Consider the following 19,668-nt stretch of genomic DNA (forward strand, 5'->3'; position numbering starts at 1 on the left):
GCCCAGTCTTAGTAAAATACATACTCTTCAGCCCATTCTAAGGCTGGACCTAGCAGAGCCTTACTTCCCACCCTTGTAGAGACCCTGGATCTTGGTGAAAGAATGGTTAAGTGGCAGGGGCACAAGCCCTCCTAAATATGGTGCCTGGAAGCCCTCTGCAGAAGCCAGTGAAGATCAGCACAGGCTGGGAAGGATCATACATCCCACAGAGAAGCTAAAGCAGGGCAGCCCTGAACCATCTTGCTGTTTCTTCACTGTCAAGAACACAAGTCACCTGGTTGCTTTCCTTCGTAGCTAAACAAACACACACTTCTTAGATCAAATAAGCCAACATACTCTCATTTAGCAAAGTGTTTTATTCAAAAGCGTCTCAGCACCATCTAGTTGTCAGAAAGAATGGATATCCCCTTTTTATGCCCACCCAACTCCCAAACCCAGAGGCAGAAGTTAAACCATTTGGCGAGAGCTCCCTCTAATGATTATAATTCAGATCATGATAAGGTTTTGGTTGTTCTCGCACCTACTTTCTCCAACCCTCTACTTAACCATGACTCAAGTAGAGCTGTGTTCCCCCACAGTTCAGAACAACAGGAAGGAATCATGTCAGTTTTGATCAACCTCCCAATCCTGGGCTATTAGAGGCACATGAAATTACCTTGAAAAATCCGAATTCAGTGACTGCCACCTAGGAGGGACAGTGTTACTGTCAGGCAGCATGCAGCTTTGAGAGCTCGAGTATCAGGGCGCCCTCCCCCCGCTCTACTCTAGGAACAAGGAGCACTAAGTCCGCTTTCTCTCCACACACCTCAACTGCTCATCCTCTCCTGCCTCATAAAACAGACACTGAACCAGACTGGTGAGACAGACTGAAGACAAACAATTACATCTGATTAAAATGCTAAGAGATCCTGAGCTGCTGGAGATGAGGAGAGTCGATAGTATGAGCTGATCTTTCCCTTTATTTTCTTTAGAGAGTTATTTTGTTTCAGCATAAAGCACACTTTCCCAAAGAGGTTCCTGGAGGAGAAATCCAAGAGTCTGACTGTGTCCCGTGGGAACACACAGTCACCTGTGTAACTCTGGCTTCAGTCCCTGGATCTGTCCTTTGCAGCTACTTCAGGTCCCACGGGAGGAGGAAAAGCTGGAGGCAACGTCACTCGGCCAAAGCACCCATGGGGTCCCAGGCTGGCAGGACAATGGGCTCCTGCTCCAGCACAGCCAGCACCCCTTCAGGGATGTGCTTCCTGTCTACCACCACTTCGTAGACGTATTCAGAGAACCACTCATCCGTCATGCACAGGTAGCCTGGAGGAAAGAAGAGAAGCCTCATGAGTCCGGAGGGTGAGGGGCAAACAGCAGAAGCCTTACTGGCACTCTAAGAAAGTCTCTTACAAAACTAACATTTGTACATGTTTTTCAGCTTTCCCATCTATAACCTCACTTAATCTGATTAAGTCTTATTAGCAACCCTGTGAAGCAGACAGGACAGGATGGCTATATTTTTACCAATTAGAAAACTGGGGCTCAGAGTAACTAAGTGATGTACCCAGGTCAGAAGTTCAGGGCTGGGCCTTGGACCTAAGGCTGCTACCAGATCCTGCTATTCCACTGCCCAGGCTGCCTTCCTGAAGGTGAGTCAATGACCCTAAAGGTAGGTGGAAATGTTTCTTGCTCATACAGCCATACACACATAGGGGGTTAATCTCTAGGGTGAGAAGGGCACGCATACCAGTCCGATTCTTACCCTACCCACCTTCTCAGCATCCGTGGCTGCTGTCTCTCCTTCCTCTCTACCATAAATTCCTACAACAACCAGCTAAGCCATTAGGGGAGTCCTGATGGGGCCTGATCATCATTCCCAGGTAGCCACTTATTTCCAGATGATACTGGGTGAGTCGCTGCTTTCTTAGGAGGAAATCTGTGGTGAGGATCAGGCAGAACTGAAGACGAGACAGTTGCTCGACGTATATTCCTCACAAAGGCCCTGGGATTTATGGATCTCTCCAGTGGCAGGACTGTAGAGGGGCTCAGCTGTACTAACACCCCAGGCTGAGAGCTTAGCTGAGAAAAAGTGTGGCGTCATCAGGTACCTATCCTAGACACCTGCCTCTTCCCCTCAGGGAGATTGTATCTCAGGCTCCACTAGGACAACACAAATTCCTCTTCAGGATCACACGGCCAACAAACTGAAACGGGGGGAAAATGCTTCACCTGAGCCACTGCTAATACAAAGAGCAAAATTAAAGCAAGAGATGAAAGAGTGTGTATTTAAAACAAGGATGGGCCACGGAAAGAGCACAGAGGACAAAACTGTGTACCTACACAGGGGTACTGTGTGCACCTACACACGCAAGGACTCACAGGAACTAGCAATCTTCCTCTTCATCATCATCATCATCATATCATATCTGGCACCTGCTGTATACTAGACACTTGAGCAATTTTTCTCTGAAAGTGTCTGTGCAAATCTAGGTCTATGCTGTATCATTTCCCACTACACAGGACCAAGAGGAAGGGAGAGGAGGTAAGTATTTCTCCTAAGGTGATCTTCTAGTACGTTGGTTCTCAAAATTCCTGGCCCCAGGATCAAGACTGTACACTTAAAACTATTGAGGACCCTAACAAGTTGTTTATGTGGGTTATACTTACTGATATTTACCATAGTAAAAATTAAAACAGAAAGTTAAAAATATTGGTGCATTTAAAAATAAGAATTAAAAAACGTGAATATTAATAATATATTTTTAGGAAAAATAATTATATATTTCAAAACAAAATAAATTTTAGTTAGGAAAGTGGCATTACTTTACAATTCAGAAGATAGCTGAATTCTTGTACCTGCTTCTGTGTGCAATCTGTTGTTTTGGATGAAGTAGATGAAGCAAATCTGGCCTCACACAGATACGTTGTCGGAGAAGGAAGACCTTGTAGATGCCCTAAAAGGGTCCCAGGGACCTGGCAGGGGTCCTCAGACCACACTCTGAGAACTGCTGCTCTAAAAGCAAGACTGATTTAAATAATTAAAAGGTATCATGACGGTTAAGTCTAATTTTGTAAGCTAAATGGTGTGACAGAGGACATTATTTAACTTGAAAACACAGCTGCTCTGGGGAGCTCATCTACGCCCAATTCTGCTTCTGCGGCAGCAGTCAGACAGCTCGTCCTGATGCGGCACCGCACGTTTACCCTCACCAGAAAATGTCCAGGCAAGTGTGCGAGGGCTCTCATCCCCTCACGATCCAGTGTTCCTTTCTCAACAGGAGATTGAGGGAAGAAGAACACAGACAAACGCTGTAGCCCGTGCCATTCCAAAGTCCCTGGCCCCTACCATCACCTACATTACTGCCACTAAGTTCTAGCAGCCAAAGCTTGGTCGGCCGAAGGGCCAACCAGTACCATTCCTTGCTGCAAGAAATGTAAGTAAGTGCTTCCTGAGAAAGTCAGCATCTGCCTTGTCTAAGAGTTCTCGTGGGCAGGAGACCAGGCTACTAAACGCTACACCATTTGAGACATTAGGCATCCTCCCCCTCACCCTAATGCACGCTGAATAAATCCTTAGAGGAGCTCGGGGCAGTGAGGCAGGTGAAGGATAGAGGCAGATTCATGTAATAAAGTTCTGTATCCTTATGACAATACTATCATCACACAATCAAATGAGTCTTCAAAGAATGCCCAGAGAAAATGGACAATAAGTACATCTACACCATCTTGTTCCAAAAGCAGGAGATAAGAGTAAGTACTTACAAATTAAAACTCCTATCAATTGCAATCCACCCTTTCAGTGTCCCTGCCAAGAGGGCATGCCTTGATTAGTCTCTCCAGGATATGAGTTCTTTGGGGGCCCACAGAAACCGCACAGTCTAGGTGGCTGCCGAGTACCTGCGCCCTGCGTAGGTAATGAACTTGTGGCCGCTGTAGCTGTTGATACTGCGTGTCTTGGAGTTTGAATGAGAAGATTAGGATCAGTGTGTCTAAAACCCAAGGGAGGGCTGTGCAGAGGAGCAGTAAGGCAGGATGAAAGAGGCCATTTTGATTTGAGGAGAGTTGCAGCTTCTAGCCCTTACGTACTCTGGCCATTAGAAACTGGTGTTCCTCAAAGGAAAAAGGAAAAAAGAAAAAAAAAGGAAAACAAAAAATCTGCTCCAAGGATCTCGAGGTTCAGGGAACAAGGCATTCAGGGAAACAGATAAATGGATAAAGAAAGTCAGCTTTAGGAACTAAATTAAATTTTGTTCAAACTTTAATGTCTTGTTTACATGCTATGAGGAAGAAATAAAATAAGTGAACAGTCCCTCAAAGACACTGGCAATGTTTCTGTATTTGTTAAGAGAAAGGGCAGTATCGGCCTGTAAGGGGAAAAAGTGTCTGTGGATACAGCTCTAGGCCGGTTAGGCCAAATTCACTCAGACACAGAAGAGTTTCGGATGGGTTCGTTTAAGGGAAAGAACTTTACCCTAAGAAAACAGTTTTCTGAAATCCTGCTAAAGATCTAAGTTTTTTTTTTTTTTTTTTTTTTTTTTAAAGAGAGAGGATGCTTTCACTCTCCCTTTTTTATTTTTATTTATTTAATTATTTATTTATTTTATTTATTTTTGGCTGTGTTGGGTCTTCGTTTCTGTGCGAGGGCTTTCTCTAGTTGCGGCAAGCGGGGGCCACTCTTCATCGCGGTGCGCAGGCCTCTCACTATTGCGGCCTCTCTTGTTGCGGAGCACAGGCTCCAGACGCGCAGGCTCAGTAGCTGTGGCTCACGGGGCCTAGTTGCTCCGCGGCATGTGGGATCTTCCCAGACCAGGGCCCGAACCCGTGTCCCCTGCATTGGCAGGCAGATTCTCAACCACTGCGCCACCAAGGAAGCCCAAGATCTAAGTTTTAAACCTCTCAAACTAAATTAAAGTGATAAATATATTATCATTTACGAATTAGATATATTTTTTGCTTTGTTCTATGAAGTATTTCACCTCACTAACAAACTATTTGTGGTTAAAAAATATATATATATATATTTTTTTTTTTGCTATTTTAAAAAAAGGTATGACAAAATCAAGTTATCAGCTCTGCTGCGATGGATCTGTCTGGCAGCACAGACCTAAGGAAGCCAGACGACTGAAGCCTCATTAAGTCACTGCCAATCTTTCACCTGATGCTGATAACTCAAGGCTGAAGAAAGGCTCCCAGAAAGGAAAGCAAAGGCTTTACTGACACTTGTCTTGTATTTCAAACTTCCTAATAAATAGTGAGAAACCACTTCACCCAACATTAATCAGTCATTTAAGATGAAGTTGCAAAGACTACATAGTAACATGTATATAAAACATGGGTATAAAAACAAGTATATAAAAATGGCATATCCTATATAACTATGTTAAAAATCCAGATACACAGGGGGAGAAAACATGAAAAAAAAAAAAGCAAAATGATAATTTTATATCACTGGGTAGGTGATTTTCCCCTCAAAATTCTGAAATGTTATATTGCTTTTTGATTCCTTAAAGATTACCCATATAATTAATGCCCATTATAAAAAATTCTGGAAACACAGGAGGAGGAGGAAGATGAGAAAAAAGAAGGAAGAGGGGCAGAAGGAAGAGGTGGATGGTAAGAAGATGAATATAAATTTTAAAACTGCCTACAACCCCACCACCTTGGGATAAGCCCTATTCAGATTTATCATCCTCTGATAAAAGTTTCTACATATACTCTGTACATTTAATAAAAATGAGACATCATCGTGCTCTATTACTAGAGTACCACACATGCTGTTTTCCAATATTGCTCTTTTCACATTGATAAAAAAAGACACCTATCTACATCTTAATTTTTAAGCTGAATTTGTATGAATAAAACCAAAATGTACTTAATCAATCCCCTACGGTTGGAATCTGGATTGTTTTTTTAGGCTTAGAAACAACACTGCTATAAACATTTTTGTAATTAAACCTTTGTGTACATCCTTAATTATCTATCTAATTTCCTTATATCCTCATCAATACTTGGTATATATAATTACAACTTTCTTTTTGGGTCCAATTTGAACTTTTGCCTGTGTGTGCTTGCTATTCACAGTTTTCTTTTATAAAGAGTCTGTTTCGGACCTCTGCCTAATTTTAACTGGTATGTTTGTCATTTTCACAGTGATCAGTAATAGTGCTCTCTATATTAATATATTATAATGATTGCAAACTTTTTTTTCCTATTATGCAATTTGCCTTCTAATTTAGTTGATGATGTGTTTTCTAGTATACTAAAATTTTTTTTACTTTATGAAGTCAAATTTATCAATCTTTTCCTTGATGACTTCTAACTTTTTTGTTATGCTTACAAACATTTTCCTGCTACTATATTAAAAAAATAAATAAATAAGAGAGAAAAGTAGGGTTAGTGGTAAGAAAACATAAGAAACACAATCTCAGTGAAAAATCCACCACTCAGTAAGGCCTCGGCACAGTCTAGTCCCCAGCTATGAACATACACAATTTTAACAGGTAAGTAAGTAGTGACAACCTGTCAACCACTTCTGTTGGTTACCCACTGTGTAAAGCATGCCTTACATTTGTACAGAGTATGCTGCAAATGTACAAAAAGACACAATCCCTATGGAATGGAATTTGGCAACCTAGAAAAAATTCAAATGCATTTACCCTCTTCACTAAGCAATGCCATTTCTGGAACTTCATCCTACAGACAAAACAGTACTTACATGCAGACAATACATGTTTATTCAGGCACAACAATAGTTAATATTTATTCAGCTCTTACTATTGTCAGGCACTGTTCTAATCATTGTATGATATTAACTCACTGAAATATAGTTTGTAATAGCAAAAGCCTGGAAATGACCCAAGTTCCATTAGTAAGGGAACTGGCTAAATAAAGTATGGTACATCCAGACAATGGAAGATAATGAAGCTGTACTGATGTGAAAACGTACTGACAGGCCTCAAAGACATGCTGTTAAGTGAAGTGAGAGCAAGATGCAGAGTGGGGTATGCTACCTTTGCTGCACTAAATACACTGGAAGGATACAACAGAAATGGGAAACTGAAAGAAGGGGAGGTGAAAGGAGTAGAGAGTGACAGAGATGGAAACAAGATTCCCCTTTATATACTTTTTTGTATTTTGATTTTGGAACAATGTAATTTTATTATTTATTAAAAGAATTATACCTTAGAAAGCAAAATAAAAAACACACACAGGGATCTGTAGGGAGCTTAAGACTTCAAAATGCAATTTTACATCCACTATCCTTGTTTTGATTTTAATCCTCACAGCAACACTACGAGGCAGGCGGGGTTGGTATGAGCTGTTTAAAGTCACATAGCCAGTAAGTAAGTAAAGCCCAAACTCAAATCCAGGTCTTAACTTCAAATTCGGTCTTTTCCATGGGGCTCAGCTTCCGCACTCAGGGGGGCAAAGAGAGTGGCAGGCAGTTATGACCTTGGTCAACAGGTAACTGCTTTATCTAGCTCCTCATCTAGGCACTGTCTAGAACCGGGTTCCTTCCGCTCACACACCCCACATCCAGAGCCATGAGCCCAGGTTTTGCAGGGTCCATTTATGAGGTATTTTGTATCTTTAAATCAAAGAGATGTCATGTGTTCTAAGTGCATTTATTTAGAAGGCTGGAGAACAGGATGGGCTGGACGTTTTTCAAAAAGAAACAAACCCACTACTTATGAGACAGATATCTGGACACTGATCTGAGGAGAAGCTTCTTTTTCCTCCAGAGTAAAACACAAACGTCTGGTCTGTGGTTCAGGTTCCTGAACCTTTTGCTGATAAGAGAAGGGATACTCTTACAGCTGGATATTACCTGTAGCCTCTTTCAGAAACAAAGGCTACAGAAGATTGTGTTTCCCTGGTAAGAAGGCAGAGTGGAAAATGTGGTTGGGAAAGAGGGTTGTTTTGGTTTGTGGGTTGCATTTTTTTTAAACCATCAAACCACAACAAAGTTCAGTCTGCAGAAGTGCACACTTCCTGAGGAAGTCCCTCTGCTAAGGAGTCCAGAAGAAGCCTGTCCACCTCTGGGCTGAGGAGAGAAGGCAGCACACCAACCAGTCTGATTTTTTTGTTTCCCTGGACGGTAAGCATGATCCAGGCAAGTCCAAGATCACACAAAATCCTGCCAGGATCTCTGATGTTGGACAAGAGGAGGAAACACAACTTTAGGTGTCATCCAAGGGTTTGTTTCCTCACCAAAACTCAATGACTTCTCTCTAACCCCAAACATCATTACTCCTATTTGTTTCAGGCAAAGCCTGCTTTCTGATCATTCCTCAAAAGCTCCACTGATGGCAGGCCACATTATTTCTTGGCCCCAGGCCTCGGACTGGCCTGAAGCATGCTTCACAGGTCAAGAGCTACGCTTCTCAGCTCCCCTTTTCTTGGCCTTCCACTTCGCTTCCCAAAAGAGCCACAACCCTAACGTCTTTCTAAAACTCTGCTCACCTTTTTTTTTTTTTAAATATTATTGTTTTTTTTTTTTTTTAAAGACAGTGAATAGAGAGAAAGTCTTTATTTATTTATTTATTTATTTATGGCTGTGTTGGGTCTTCGTTTCTGTGCGAGGGCTTTCTCTAGTTGTGGCAAGTGGGGGCCACTCTTCATCGCAGTGCGCGGGCCTCTCACTATCGCGGCCTCTCTTGTTGCGGAGCGCAGGCTCAGTAATTGTGGCTCATGGGCCAGTTGCTCCGCGGCATGTGGGATCTTCCCAGACCAGGGCTCGAACCCGCGTCCCCTGCATTGGCAGGCAGATTCTCAACCACTGCGCCACCAGGGAAGCCCTCTGCTCACCTTTGAAGAATCACTAAGGAGCCTTCCCTGTTCCAATCACTCACCATCTCTCTTGTAGTTTACCCCCTTTATTATTTTGCACTTATAATTATAAAAGCAATTTATCTTGTTGTTTTTTTTTAAAGGGTCTTTAAAAAATATATTTATTTATTTATTTATTTATTTTGGGTAAAGCAATTTGTTTTTATAATAAATTGCTCTTATAATAAATTGCAAACACCATACAGAACAAGATTTACAGCCTCAATGGTCCCAGCTCAATTCCTGGCCTCCCCACTCCCTGTACCTAGCATTTGAAAGAATCAAGTACAAAATGTTCCTGATGTGGCATTAATAGCACAGTTGGGCTTCTACCCTCACCCCTCCTAAAGTTTCCAAAACCTGCCTTAAAGTCCAATCCCGAAGCCTCTCCCACTGACTCATTTTCTGGCTGCCCTGCTGCAGCACTATTTACCACCAAGTTCTCCCTGACATCACCTAGTTCCATGACTTCTCCCTGACCCCTCACCCATTTCAATAACTTCAGCTTCAATGTCTTTCTATTGTCTCCCCACTGAGGGGGCTCTGCCCGGTTCCTCCATTTCTGCTGTCATCTGCCTTCCTGGAGAAATCATCCCTTCTCCTGCTTTTCTTGGTCTACTTATCCTATATCTTACAGTCTGAGGAGCACACCATGAATGCCACTTTTGTCCCATCACAGCCCTCTTCAAATCCCCTTCCATGTCCCAGGTGAATAAGTATAAATTCCTCTGAGGGTCAGAGATATTCGTTCCACCATGGTCTGTGCACGGTTCCCTGCATCCCATCAATAAATGTGAGGTGATGTTATTGCTAATGGGTTTTTCTGGGCACTAGGTTTATTCGCCTCCACTGCTTTCCTTCATGCAACTAAGCCCGCATGACGAGTCATCCATCCAGTAAACTGGTATGTAGTCCAGTGGTCACACGAGGGTCTTGAATTCTTAGAGACCTGACGCTAGAACCATGGGCAAGTTAAGACAGCCCTCTCCCAGAGGGAAGGATTAAGGAGCCTTATGTTCTCGCTCTCCTGCTCTCACCTGTCTACAGATAACATTAACAACAGTAACAACAATAGCTAATATTTTCATGCACTTCTTATATGCCTGGCACAGTTCTCACAACAACCCTATGAGGTAGGTACAATTATTAACCCCATTTTACAGATCAGAAAACTAAGGCTTATAAAGGTTAAATACCATGACCAAGGCTACACAGCCAATAGGAGGGACTGCCAGGATGTGTTCCCAGGCATCTGGTGCCAGGTTCTGTGCTTAACCTCTATCCTCCTCAAAGCAACGCAAACATACCTGGGACACAATCTGGTGAAAATGACAGATCCTCTCTAGAGGAGAAAGCAAATACACACACACAAACCTATATTAAATGTGAAGAGATTTCTCCCTGAAACCAATGCCTGCTTGCAGGTTAGGAGGAGCCTCTGTTCCATAGTTTGTCCCCCTCTCACAAATGGTAGCCCTCTGCTAGTCACACACTTTGATAAGGAAGCAACGGTCAGTCTTCCTCTGTTCCACTCACATGAACTATTTTTTAGCTTGAGTCATGCAGGCTCATTGGTTAATGAAGATGGAGGATGAGAAGTCCCTCTGAAAGAACTCAGATACCCGAATTTGATAGTAGCAGTGCTTTTCCCAAGCCTGGAGAGACATGAAAACCCTGAGGTGACAAAACAAATTTGTATCTTGCTCTTTTACAGGAAATCAGAAGCATCCACTTTTAGCTCATATAATTTTCTCTTATTTCTGCAAGTTCAGCTCAATATTGTCTATAATTTATATTATCTGTGCTAGAAATCCACTAAATCTCAAACTGATCTGCAAGTAACTGGTTATCTTTCATAGGTAATATACATTTTCAGGGAAGCTGCCTGTGTCACATTAAGAAATCTGAATTCCAATTCTCTCTCTGACACTGTGCAACCTGAACAAGTCAAAACCTCTCAGCATGTTTTCATTTTTTCACATCAAACATGGGTGTTCATATCCTGAGTTACTCTACATGATGCCGTGGGGGAAAAAATACAAATACCTTAGCAAATGTTGAATTCTTATGAAGCAAGATGTTATGAACTCTATGCCCTGAGTACCTCTGACAGAAATATAGAATATTCATTGAACTTTTTAGAGTTATATAACAGTATACAGTTTGATGTCTATATATAAACTATAGGACCTCATAAGGAAGTAGTCATTATCCGTTGTTACTGATAGAGAAATGTGAAACCATAAGGAGACAAATTACTGCCCAGGATCTATAACCAAGAAAGTAGTAACTGTCTCTCTTGGTTCCACCATATAACATTATATGAAGGATATGATGAATTTTGTGCCTAGCTTTGGACATACTGTTTCCAAAATCACATGGTGAGGCAATTTAAAGGCTATACTTTTGGTTTTTAGAAAGCAGCAGAAGTCCAGATGTAATGTGAATCAGCCACATAAATTTCTTTCCAGATTAATCTCTAACATGCCAAAGCCTCTTTAACTGAAATCATCAAGAGACTCCCTTTTATGAAGAAGTCTGGAAATTTCACTAAAATGAAATCAGGAACAGAAAGGCTTATTTGTAAGGAAAGATGAAGAATGTGAGTTAAAAACAACTTCAAAGTTGAAGTTGACAGGCACAAAAGCAATTTGAAAAATGAAAACTAATCTTGGTTCAAAATGAAAATGTAGAGAAACAAATTTTTAAAAGATAAAGATTTTCCTTCAATGACCATTGCAGAGTTAGAAAATAATATTCCTCCTAACCTTACTAAAAAGTTGTATTATTTAGCATATTAAGAAACTAGACTACAAGCATTAAGAACTATGTTATGATAATTCTACCTTCAGAGCTCTGATGTATCAGACTTTAGAACTGGAATATCATCTCATGACTAAGTGAACCAATCATAAAAAGAAGTTCCATAATAAGACTGGTTCATTAGGGAGACCATCCAAGAGTTTAATTTATTGAGTATCAACACTTTTGTTATATGCATGGCAGAATGTTGATCACTATTGAAGCTGGGTTATGGGCACATGGGGACTTCTTAATACTATTCTGTTTATATATGCTTGAAATTGTCCATGATAAAAAGTTAAAAAAAAACAGAAACAAAAACAAAGACCATGTTATAAAGCAGCATGGACAAAATAATCCTGGGAAATTTTTGGTGGTTACATACAGTTTTTCACTTGCCCAACTCACAATGTGCTAACTCTGGACACAAACCACTCACGAGTTGCTCCATCCTCCCCTCCTTATTCAGATTCCCAGACATAAACAGTGCTCTAAGAGCCCTTTCTCCTGACAGCAGACATTTACTCGTCTCCAGATACTTTATACAAGTTTTATGTCCCCGTAGCCACTAGTTTCTGGTCACCAAGATCATAAATTGATCTGGTATGTCCATGAGTAGACTAGATGTTACTAGAACAGAGAAGCTTGGAGGAAGCACAGTTTAGTGGTTAAGAAAACAGGCTCTAATGTCAGACTGAATTATAATTCTGGCTCTACCACTTTTTAGTGAGATGACCTGTAGGTCACTTTGGCTTAAAGATTATGCTCTTCTCAGACGAATTTCTGACCAAGAGTAAGAAGCACCAAAGGTTATCACCCCTATTTTAAATTCTTAAACATTTTACAAACTACTTGATTCTAACAAGCCTATCAGCTTTTCAAAATGAAAGACAATGTAACAAGTCCCAAGGTCTGTTCCCTCATTCAACTATGAAATCCATTTCTAATATGATCCATAAACACACAGTCAAGTACTTCAAGAAGCAGGGGAGAAAAGAAAGCCACGTTGGTTGTACACCATCTTAGATATGTATCCAATTTTCAGTCCATCTGACTAAGAATACCAGAATTCTAGAATACTAGAATACCTCACCAATATGAAGTAACCCAATGGCTGCAATAAGATAAGAATTAATTTCTCCCTTTATGTGTCTCCCTTTATGTGTCTAATTATTTGTCCCCTTTGGGAAACAGTCAGGTTATCTGATTTAATTAGTAGTCTCATGACCAATGGGAAAGACCAAAGCCAGAACTGGGCAGAGGGAAAAGGCAGCCTGCCCAGGTATCTCTGCTCTGTTCACCTCCAGCTTGTAGTATTATCAACATTGCTTTTTGAGAAACCATCAATCTTAACAAGCAGAAACCCCATAGAGAACAGTAACAAACTGTTAACAATGTTATCTACAGAAACAAAATCCTAGCAATGCTGTTTAAGGTTGTCCTGTCTCCTGAAAGAGCACAAAAGAGGTTCTGTCTCACACATGGCAGCCAATGCCCACCAGGATGACAGACGGGAGGGCCCTGCTGGGGTAAACACACATCGCCAGCATAATAGCACACTACGTATTCTCCTAAGGTCAGGCCAAGTGTGCCAATTAAATTAGATCATGTTTTCTTTCCTTCCTTCCTGTTAAGTCAGAAAGAACATTACCAAGAAACACATGAGAATAATTTATTTTGGCTTTGAATGAACTATTCGCTACCCCCACTCAGTTCAATTTATCTTTTGGCTCTCTACTGAAATGCTTTACCCTGTATAATCTCAGGCATTTCAGTTATTCGAGAACAACAAAAAAGTTAGTTTAGTCTTAACTAGACAGCTGCAGGTTTCGCTAGGAAGGATTATAGGCAGACCACAGGGATCAAGACCCCAGCTCTTGGGACAAAGTGAGAGAGTGGCATGGACATCTATACACTACCAAATGCAAAACAGCTAGCTAGTGGGAAGCAGCCGCATAGCACAGGGAGATCAGCTCAGGGCTTTGTGACCACCTAGAGGGGTGGGATAAGGAGGGTGGGAGGGAGACACAAGAGGGAGGAGATATGGGGATATATGTATATGTACAGCTGATTCACTTTGTTATAAAGCAGAAACTAACACACCATTGTAAAGCAATGATACTCCAATAAAGATGTTAAAAAAAAAAAAAACCAAGAAGGGAGTATCACTGTCATTAAAGTAAATTTTAAGAAGTAAAATGGTGATATAATGCAAATGTAAAATAAACACGTGTTAAAGATTTTATTCAACTCACTACAAGAGTGAACCAGTAAGATAACACAATCAGTTCAAAGAGCCAAAGGACATTTGAAAATGTGTGTGTGTGATATAATTATGTGTGCCTTATAACATAAATTATAAAATTCATATAATTCTGTAAATAATTAAATGTTAGACTTCTGGGTTGGAAGCAAAACTGGTTAATGTGTTATAGTACAATAAGCTATAACCTTTGAACTTAAAAAAAAAAAAAGACCCCAGCTCTCTCAACATAATAACAGAATGAGTAAGTCAGCAGAAGCAAAACTTTTATTGAGTTAGGAGTAAAGAGGTACAGTTGAATGGAAAAAAATAAATTAGCAAAGTGGCCTAGAATCCTCTTTAAGAGTAGGTATTTAGGTTCAAAGTAAGAAAGACAATAACTCACACTACACAGAACACAGAGCTTTTGCCTGACTTTACAAGTGTTTATCCTCTCTTAAATGGGTATCACTACTATCTACAAACTCAGTGACTGTTATAGATAGAAAAATACCTCAGAAACAAGCCAAGGGGTCCAGGCTGGTCTAAACAAACCATAAATTTAGTCCTTTTCCTAGACACTAATCTTTACAATAACAAACCATTTACAGGGACCAAATAAGACCAAAAATGAAACAGAAGCTACAGAGTTTCATCTGAAACAATAGCTTATGTTTTAAAATGTTACAAATACCAAATCCTTCCAATTCAAGACAAGCTTTTCCTTTGCATCCACTTCTTAACCACCATCAACTTAAGGGATATAACTGAATTCTGAGTTGTTTGTTTTTAATCTTTTTGCTAGTTTCCTTATACCCACCTCTACCTGATCCCAATGTTTTTGTGTCTTAAAATGAATTTATCTTATAAGAGATCACCAATTAAAAAATATGTTGCACTTTAATTCATAATAGTTAATTTAGCAAGTGCCCCATAATCACAGAACAATAACAGAGATCACAGATGGGGGACATGCAGCTACCTGATGATGAGCAGATACGTACCAACAGCACTGATATTCGTTTACATATAATCACTGAGCTGCTGAGTTTCACAGCAGATCCCAGGGACAGTTAGCCAAAATCCACCAATGATCATTTCATGGGGAGATGAAAAGACTTGGAATGACAGATTAAATGGCCTCTAGGTGTTGGCCATCACCTACTAGCCTGTGCCACTCAACTGCAGCCTACTCAAGTCTTGTCAAGGCTCTTCTAAGACAGTAGTTTTCAAATACAAACGACTGAAGCCCCATCTGCTCACTTCCAAACCTCCACCTTTTACCCTTGGAAATCTTAGAGCTCTAAAGAACTTAGCTGGAAAATCACTTAAACAAAGAGGGAAGCAACAGGTAAAGAGTTGCTGAGATCGCTATTTTCTTTTTCTTTTTTTTTCTTTCATTTTGTTTTACTTTTTTTAAAGAAGATTTCTGGCTGATTGCTGCTTGGGTGAGATAGCTGAAGTTTGATTCCAAGTGTCTGGGTAATCTCACTGGATTCCCTACCTATTGCCATCCAGTCTTCTAACTAGTCTAGAGAGCTGTGGTTAATGTGTCCTTCCTAGCCAGAATCTACTGGCTAAAAGTAAGAAATATGGACTCTGGGAAACAGCTGCTACAAGATGTGACCAGCACATAACACACACGCAAATACATGCTGACATGCATAATATTCTCTGGTAGTTGCCACTTTTTGGTCTGAAACTCTAAAAATTAAAGCATAACAACACCTTAAAAGGCTTTTATCTACTAAATCTACTATGAAAAACAGTCTTAAGAAATATGGTCTCTAAGATTTGCAAGAATATACCCTAAACAGTTAATCAATGGTGATCGCTGGGTAGCAGGATTATTAGAGATTTTTCCCCCCTCTTTTGGCTTATCTGTAGTTTTTATTTTTCTACAATTCATATATTACCTGTGGTTTTTCTTTAAGCCTAATTACTATAATTTACTTATGACTTCTGCCTGCGTTTTGATTGTCAGAATAAAACCGTCTAAATGGTAACCATGGCATTCTTTTCCTCTTTAGACTTCACAACTTCTCATGAGTCTCCAATACATGCCTAAAGTTTCTTGCCAATCCCATTCTCCCACTAGAAAGCTTCTGATTTTCTAGAGAGTTAGTGCAGTAAACGAAAATGCACCAAACTCCATACAGCTAGTGTCCTAGCAAAGGGCAAACTTCTTACTGGCCAAGTGATTCTGGTACAAAGAGGTCTACTAGGGTCAGCACGGTTTGGAACAAATGCCAGCACATACTGATCTCAGAGCCAACCAGGGAGTTCAGGCCTACCATGCTGGTCGTAGGGATCCTGGGGTCAAACTAGATCCTCAGATTTTTCTCCAGAATAGTCTAGCTAATAATCTAGCTAATGGGACCAATTACTGAAAAATAAAAATGATCCACACTAGGGCAGCTTTTTCTTCCCTTTAGGAGGCAGAGAGTAGAGCAGACCTAGTCACTCTGAGTTCGTATTACCAGATTAAGCTTACCTTTGTGGCCGTGGTCCTCACCCCACGAATTTTCCACTCTCCATTTCACGAAAGCACCCTCCTGATCATCCTGCAAAAGAGTGGATGACAGTGTGTAGTCTGAAACTAGATCCGTCCTGATGAGGTGTCATGTAATTTCAGCTCTTATTCAGCCACTCAGAAGAAAGAGCCTTCGCTATACAGCAATGATATACATGACCAGGGCCGTATATCTTCCACTATAACCAAAGGGATACTCTAATAGAAGTGGAGTTTGAATCTCTTGGGGTGAAAATGCAATAAACCCAGCAAAGCGATAAATACTATTTTCTCCTTTACATTCTATTGTATACAGAAAATAAGCACATTAAAATGCCTCTTGGCTAAGAAAAACAAAATATTAAATAACTGAAAGCAGTGAACACCATCTGAAGCCAGAGACTCTTGCTTTTAATTAGTCAGCATTCATTGCAAAGGTACCCCACTGTATTTATTTTAGAAATGATTCTAAGACCTAGTCAAGAGTTTAAAAAAGAAAACAAACACATCCTCATCAATACAGCCTACTTTTCTTTCTTAGGGGAACCGAGTAATGACACTCTCCAATGTGTTCTTTTATTGATTCAGTTACACAAATATTGAATTTAATACAATAGAGATTGAATGGCAAACCAAACACTATTTTCACAAAACAAAACCCAGGCAGTTCCGTTCTCCTTCTATCTTCATTAATAAAATAAGCTCAATTTTCATCTTCTTAAAGGGACAATGATACTCATCCTGATAACCTTCATTTACAGTCTTTCTTACAGTGACGCAGAGAGGGATAAGAAGGCTGCACTTGGGAAAAGACTGTTCTCTCTCATGTTTACCCAGGGCATTAGCTGATGTCAAAACAACTTAAATCTCTGTAGCATGAGAAGAGAGCTGGCTCCTGAATTATCTCCTAATGATTTCATCTGTCAACTCCCACCTGCATAAAACTGCATGAGTCTCATCTACATGGGATTTGATTTTACTCCTGACAGTTTTCTTGAATCTCAGTAATTTTCAGTCTCAGAAATAGCCAACAATCAAACCCACAAGTTTCAAACACCCTTATCTGTACTACCTACCCCTTAATCTTAGCCCCAGGTACCTTTAAAACCACATCAATAAACTATACATTCTGGGGCTAGCTTATTAAATGTTTTGGTTTTCTACTCCCTGCATTATAGTCCATCTTTACTTTCCTTTTAAATATAACTGTTAGAATCTATATCACCTAAAGTCATTTATTATAGTAAGTTTGAAAATGTTTCCTCTTCTTTCCTTTGCCAATGAATTCCTGCATGACCTAGATCAAGCCATGTCATCTACAAATATAGAATAATATCTGGACCTCCCTCAGAGGGATTCCAAGAAACCAGAAACAAGAAAGAATATCCCAGAATACTTACTAGCATTTATCTCTGCATTATCATTCAAATGCAGTGCAAACTAGTTTTGTAGTGGTCAAAAACTCAAAGTGGAAGGAAGAGAAAAATCTCAATATAAAATTCCAGTTATGATAGTATCGATTCTGCTTTATAATATTTACAGGTAATGTAGCTCCATTTCCCAGAGGGGAAAAAAAAGCATATTAATAAACCATGCCAGTGAAAGAATGGAAGTTCCAGAGAAAACGACATGGAGTATGTATGATTTTTATTTCTGAAAAACAGGAATACTCTATAATAGAGATGGAAAATGATAAAACCCAAAACTCTCTTGGAAATTACAAGGTTTTTAGTTTGTTTTCCTTTTTAATAATCCTCTGAATAGTTTAAAAGTTTAACTTTAAGGAGCTTTAGTAATAAATCCACTGAATTTTACAATATAGGAGGTCTAAACATAAATATGAACAACTTAATATTTTATTCTAAGTGTTTTAGTAGTATTTTATTCTAGTTTATTTACTATAGAATTTTATTTCATTACTTACAGTATTTTACGAGAAGTTCCTTCTACTATTTTGCTTCTAAGGTCAAGGTAGTTATTCTGTGACTTTCTTTCCAATTAGGCTAGGAAAAGAACCTTTTGCTTGCAGTGGTAAAGAACTAAAGTATTCTGAAGTCTTCTCTTCTTTATGACCCCTGAGCACAGGAGTAAATATCTATTCTACAGCCTAGAAATAAGGAGGCTTATTTGTGAAATAAAACTGCAGTTGTTGTTTCCAACACTGTGTCTTAGAAACAGTGATATTACTAGTCAGAGTATTTCATAGGAAATTCAACATACTTTTTACATTCAATTTCCTGAAGCTCTGCATAAATCCAGTAATGGGCATGGAGTCTACAAATTATTGTTATTGACATTTTACTGCAGAAGAATCTGAATGACAAATGAAAGGAAGGTGAGTCTGAACATAAGTCATCAAGATATGAACACTTTCAGGGCACATTTTAATTCCTTATTAAACTGAAGTTATCCTCTCCCAAGTTCCCTTGCTGACCTCTTTTCACACCAAGAATTTCCAAAGTTACAGAAAAGCAGTTACTTCCTTACTCCCTGCTGACACAAATTCTGCTCCTCATGGAAAGTTTCTATTTTTATTACTTCTGAGCATCCAGCCAAACCCCAAGTGAGGCAGGTACAATGTCTCGCTAACTTTTAACAGAAATCATATACACTATGAAGAAGCTCTGCTGGATTAAATGGTCTGCAGGAGCATGTAGATCCACCTATGCAAACACTGGAGTGGGCACGCTGAGGGTCATACCTTTTCCGAGACAGCAGTGAAGGTCATGGCGTGGGTCATAAGTGACTCACCGAAAGTCAGCCTCTCAGCTTTATTCATGTTCTTCATGGAGACACCAAACACTAACTCATGGTCATAGCTGTAAAAGAGAACAATAGCACAGAATATAGAGAGTACAATCATGGGGGATAATTGGCTTCTGGTTGTAAAAGGATCATAGAAGAACCTGAAGGGGCTTTGCAGCTCCAGATATATCTGGGCTGTAGCTCTTTAGAGAACGTGGTACGTGCAAAATTTAGTCTCTCAATGGGATTCCATTCTCTCTGTGTCACAAGAGTACTCAGAAAAATACGAAGTTATTAAACATAAATTCCCCAAATCAAAAAGCTGACAAGATAAGCTTGCACTGTCATTTTGGCAAGAAAACTTAAAAGTTTCTGAAGTAATTTCTTTCAGAAATGGTCTCTTTTGAGCCGGCAGAAACACTCAGTTTCTGAATTCATTTAGACCACTGCTAACTGTGAAATTTAAATAAATAGTGTCAAAATATTGGAGAATATTTTCAAAGTTTAAAAAACTTCATGAATTCTTTTAGCAGATTTCCTTTCTCCTGTTGTTAAC

At 39.8% G+C, this 19,668-nt stretch overlaps 1 protein-coding gene across 3 annotated transcripts in view; it reads right to left on the reverse strand.

Annotated features, from left to right (window-relative positions):
- Positions 1-335: 335 nt before the first annotated feature.
- The window catches only part of BLMH (bleomycin hydrolase), a 42,801-nt gene continuing 23,468 nt past the window's right edge, over positions 336-19,668 (reverse strand). For 2 of the 3 annotated variants that reach the window (XM_036837176.1, XM_036837177.1), the window contains exons 10-12: positions 19,069-19,186; positions 16,350-16,419; positions 336-1,305 (exon numbers count right to left, since the gene is read on the reverse strand). In XM_036837176.1, coding sequence (XP_036693071.1) covers positions 1,154-1,305; positions 16,350-16,419; positions 19,069-19,186 — 340 coding nt within the window. In that variant the 3' untranslated portion in view covers positions 336-1,153. The remainder of the gene's footprint in view (positions 1,306-16,349; positions 16,420-19,068; positions 19,187-19,668) is intronic. The other variant, XM_036837175.1, reaches the window with a different exon arrangement.

The sequence above is a fragment of the Balaenoptera musculus genome, chromosome 20 (genome assembly GCF_009873245.2).
Source record: "Balaenoptera musculus isolate JJ_BM4_2016_0621 chromosome 20, mBalMus1.pri.v3, whole genome shotgun sequence".
NCBI lineage: Eukaryota > Metazoa > Chordata > Mammalia > Artiodactyla > Balaenopteridae > Balaenoptera > Balaenoptera musculus.